The sequence below is a fragment of the Rhinopithecus bieti genome, unplaced genomic scaffold, assembly GCF_001698545.2.
Source record: "Rhinopithecus bieti isolate Rb0 unplaced genomic scaffold, ASM169854v2 scaffold_12155, whole genome shotgun sequence".
Taxonomy (NCBI): Eukaryota; Metazoa; Chordata; class Mammalia; order Primates; family Cercopithecidae; genus Rhinopithecus; species Rhinopithecus bieti.
In genome coordinates this window covers 1,412,709-1,417,614 of record NW_016807423.1, presented here as the reverse complement: position 1 = coordinate 1,417,614, position 4,906 = coordinate 1,412,709, and the positions used below count along the sequence as shown (strand labels likewise).

Here is a 4,906-nt window from a genome sequence, read left to right as displayed (position 1 = left end):
CCCGTCTCGGCCTCCCAAAGTGCTGGGATTACAGGCTTGAGCCACCGCGCCCGGCCCTCTTTTTCTTTTTTTGATATAGAGTCTCGCTGTGTTGCCCAGGCTGGAGTGCAGTGGCGTGATCCCCACCTCTGTCTCACTACAACCTTGGTCTCCCAGGTTCAAGCGATTCTCCTGCATCAGCCTCCCAAGTAGCTGGGATTACAGGTGCCCGCCACCACACCTGGCTAATTTTTATATTTTTATTAGAGATGGGGTTTCACGATGTGGGCCAGGCTGATCTCAAACTCCTGACCTCAGGTTATCTGCCTGCCTCAGCCTCCCAAAGTGCTAGGATTACAGGCGTGAGCCACCGCACCTGGCCTGATTTTTCCACTGCCATGTGCTGTCATATTCTACAAGACATGTAATCATCAAAGTCCAGCAGGAGCAGCAAGAGTCTCAATTGCTCAAGTGAGACATAGGGAGGCCCCCCTTTGGTCCAAGGATATCATAACCTCAGATATCAAGACTCTACAAACAGCTCTCTAGGCACAAGGTATAGATGGAACAAGAGCTAAATAGAAGGACCAGCTGCCATTATTTTCCTAAAATCTCCATCTGATTGTTAGTTATTGGCTTTAGTGATATCAAAGGGTTACAATACAGGTCCTAAAGATAAACAAGTTGGAAAGAACAGCATAAAAGCAAATAAATACCAGCCTGGCCAACATAATGAAACCCCGTCTCTACTAAAAATATAAAAAATTAGCTGGGCGTGGTGGTCAGTGTCTGTAATCCCAGGTACTCGGGAGGCTGAGGCAGGAGAATTGCTTGAGGCAGAGGTTGCAGTGAGCTGAGATCACGCCACTGCACTCTAGCCTGGATGACGGTGCGAGACTCCATCTCAAAAAAAAAAAGTGTTTGGCAGCTGGGCACAGTGGTTCACGCCTATAATCCCAGTGCTTTGGGAGGCCAAGGCGGAGGACTGCTTGAGCTTGAGCTCAGGAGTTCTGAGACCAGCCTGGCCAACGTGGCAAAATCGCATCTCTACAAAACATACAAAAATTAGTGGGACGTGGTGGTGGGCCCCTGTAGTCCTAGCTACTCGGGAAGCTGATGCTAGAGAATCGCTTGAACCCAGGAGGTGGAGGCTGCAGTAAGCCGAGATCACACCACTGCACTCCAGTCTGGGCAACAAAACAAGATTCTGTCTCAAAAAATATATATATATATAGTGTTTGGCATTCATAGGCTCTTAAATGGTGCCTATTTAAGAAGCTGTGCATGTTCCAGTGGGATGGGAAGCAGAAGAGACCAACAGCCTGAAGAAGCAAGCTTCTGAGTCATGAAAGCTTGTGTTCGGGAGACTAACCTATATGTAGGTTTCCAGGAAAGTCCAGTTAAAGGGCCTACTTTGCCACTGCCCGCTCCTTCTTAATGCTGAACCTCATCTCCCACAAGGGGGCAGTCTCAGCAGGTGTCAGCTGAGCCATGTGTTATCTGTCCAGGCTAACTGCCCACACATCCTTCTGAAAAGGGTACCTCCTGGTTATCAGTGCTCACTGATCCCTATATAATCAGACTCTTACAGGGATTAAAAAGTAATCCCTGTAAAAAGATTACTTGGTGCTAGCCAAACTAGCACCTTTGGGTCTTCCCAAACATACACCACTAATCCAGACTCTAGTAACTTCATTTTCTTTAAATCACAGGATCAGAGCTAAAATGGGCCTTAGAAAGCTAGTCTGGGCTGGGTGTGATGGCTCATGGGAGGTGGAGGTTGCAGTGAGCCAAGACTGCGCCACTGCACTCCAGCCTGGGCAACAGATCAAGACTCTGTCTTGCAATAAATACATACATACATACATAAATGCAAATATGAACTATATGGATTAACCTCTTCTCTCAACAAAGTTATTTTTAAAATGGCCTGCTTCATCTCTAGATGTGATTCCCAACCATTTTGTTTTGCCCTAATACATCTGTGAGATCATCCTACATTTAGATCTTTAGGAGTGACTGATTCTAAATGAGCAGGGCAGAAGAGAGGAGTATGTACACTTCGAATAAAAAGTCTTTATATTCTCCTTCCCAAGCTTTTCCATTACCCTCACCCTCATCCACTGTAATCCAGGGGCTTCAATATCTTGAAGAGATACCCCTTTTCTTATTTGGTAGCTTCTGTTCCTACTATCTTTCCCATTCTACCACCACTCTGTTGTCCTTTTATTAGACAGATGGCTTACCTTCCCCATGTTTGTCAGTGAACTGGAAGGCCTGAACTAGTCTCAAAGTCTCATCCACAGAGCGGCCGACAGGGAGGTCATTTACAGTGATCTGCCGAAGAATACCCTTATCATCAATGATAAAGAGGCCCCTGGGAAAAGAGATGAAAAGAAAAGCAATACAGGTTTAGAGATGTGCTTTGTTAGAATACAGAAGCTTCAAGTCTTAAGGAAATGGACTGGTCTCCACATTCGTACTGGCCTGGGCTTAGTGAGAAGGCCCCTGCATAAAGGAATGAATTGATGAAGGAGTCTCTACAGATCAGGGCTCTACATTTCTCCAAATAAAAGGCTTTCAGCCAACTGGATACTTGTCCTGATGACAAACCTGAATGAGATGCCTTCATCAGCCTTTAAGACCCCATAATCCTGAGCAATGGTGCGCTTCGGGTCTGATACCAAAGGAATATTCATGGGTCCCAGTCCTCCTTGTTTCTTAGGTGTGTTGATCCTACGGCAAAAGGCAAACACAGTTACATGCAAACTCTTGACTTAACTGTACCTATTCCTCTTTCCCCCTTTCCCATATTCCTAATCTAACTTTCCAAAAAAACTGTTATTTTCCTTTTCCAGCAATAAAGTGAATGCTGAGAACAGTTAAAGTAGGTTACTAGGGTACACTCAACTGCAACTGAAGCTGCTGCTTCTCTGCTGCCAGGTCATGAGAGCAGTAAGAGAAAGTCAGACTTTGCACTTCTTCCATGAGAAGCCAATACTTGAAAGTCTATTGCCAAAGCTTCCCAGTTGCTGTTTTAAAAGTTCACATGCGGCCGGGCGCGGTGGCTCACGCCTGTAATCCCAGCACTTTGGGAGGCCGAGGTGGGCAGATCATGAGGTCAGGAGATCGAGACCATCTTGGCTAACACGGTGAAACCCCATGTCTACTAAAAATACAAAAAATTAGCCAGGCATGGTGGCAGGCGCCTGTAGTCCCAGCTACTCGGGAGGCTGAAGCAGGAGAACGGCGTGAACCCGGGAAGCGGAGCTTGCAGTGAGCCAAGATCGCACCACTGCACTCCAGCCTGGGCAACAGAGCAAGACAGTCTCCAAAAAAAAGAAAAAAAAAAAGTTCACATGCCAGCCGGGCGCAGTGGCTCACGCCTGTAATCCCAGCACTTTGGGAGGCCAAGGCGGGCAGATCATGAGGTCAGGAGATCGAGACCATCCTGGCTAACACGGTGAAACCCCATCTCTACTAAAAATACAAAAAACTAGCCGGGCTGGTGGTGGGCACCCATAGTCCCAGCTACTCTGGAGGCTGAGGCAGGAGAATGGCGTGAACCCGGGAGGCGGAGCTTGCAAGTGAGCCAAGATCACACCACTGCCCTCTAGCCTGGGCGACAGAGCGAGACTCCATCTCAAAAAATAAAAAAAAAGTTCACATGCCAAATGAACCAAGAGATTTACCATGCTAGATGACAGAAGTGAGAATCCACAGAAGCACCAATCACTTGGCAGTTGAGTTTCTTAAATTCTTCTGCCCTATCACTGAAAGCGATGATCTCCGTAGGGCACACAAAGGTGAAGTCAAGAGGATAAAAGAAGAACACAACATATTTTCCTGGGGGAAAAACAGGAGGCATGGTTAGCATTTGACACAGACTTCCTTGCTTTATATTTTCCTATACAAAAAGAAGCAAGTTGATGGCTGACACAATAACCACTAAATGCCAAGATGCTCGATATAGATGTCTCCTAGTAGCTACTTTTAGAACCTGGTGCATTAGGAAGACCTGAATGAAAGAAACTTCCAATCCCATGCTTTATTCTCCTGCCTCCATATTCTTAGCTGCCAACCACAGAATAAACACTGTTCAGTCTAATTTTGATCTTTTCTGAGTGGCTAAAATTAGCATAAACACCAAGTTCTCCAAAGATAGCAAAAGCAAGGATGTACTTATAAGCATGGCCTAATACCAACGCTTAACAAACAGTGCCCAGAGAAGCTGAATTGCAGCACTCCTCTGCTGTAGAGATAAGACACCAATAAGAAGTCAGAGCCTTTGCACTTCTCCCGTGATGAACCACAGTAATGGAACAAGCATGGTTTAAGTGATCACATGTGTTCCTAACGTGCCTGACAGGACAGGAAAAATTTTAAGCCAGGCACAGTGGTGCGTGCTTGTAGTCCCAGCTACTTGGGAGGCTGAGGTGGGAGGATCCCTTGACCCCAGGAGTTTGAGGCCAGCCTGGGCAACAGAGCAAGACTATCTCAAAACGACAAGAAATATATATATACATATACACAGAGAGAGAGAAAGAAAAGACAAACGTACTAGTGAGTAACAGAACTTCTAGCTGCAATTTTAATGAAGTCACTGGGATTAGCCACTGAAATAACAAATCTTCAAACCGGTCAGGCAGCCTAGCCTTTTCACCACACCCACCGGGCTTAAATACTAGAACAATTCCAAATATTCACTCATTTCCAGGTAGCAGCAATGTTTACAAAGTCAAATAGGCTGGGTGTGTTGGCTCAGCCTGGCATGGTGGCTCACGTCTGTAATCCCAGCAGTTTGGTAGGCCAAGGCAGGTGGATCACCTGAGGTCGGGAGTTCAAGACCAGCCTGACCAACACGGTGAAACGTGTCTCTACTAAAAATACAAAAATTAGGCCGGGCGCGGTGGCTCAAGCCTGTAAT

At 46.3% G+C, this 4,906-nt stretch overlaps 1 protein-coding gene across 2 annotated transcripts in view; it reads right to left on the bottom strand.

Annotated features, from left to right (window-relative positions):
- The window catches only part of PRDX1 (peroxiredoxin 1), a 14,771-nt gene that overhangs the window by 4,599 nt on the left and 5,266 nt on the right, over positions 1–4,906 (bottom strand). For both annotated transcript variants that reach the window (XM_017881793.1, XM_017881794.1), the window contains exons 3-5: positions 3,672–3,825; positions 2,593–2,715; positions 2,226–2,356 (exon numbers count right to left, since the gene is read on the bottom strand). In XM_017881793.1, coding sequence (XP_017737282.1) covers positions 2,226–2,356; positions 2,593–2,715; positions 3,672–3,825 — 408 coding nt within the window. The remainder of the gene's footprint in view (positions 1–2,225; positions 2,357–2,592; positions 2,716–3,671; positions 3,826–4,906) is intronic.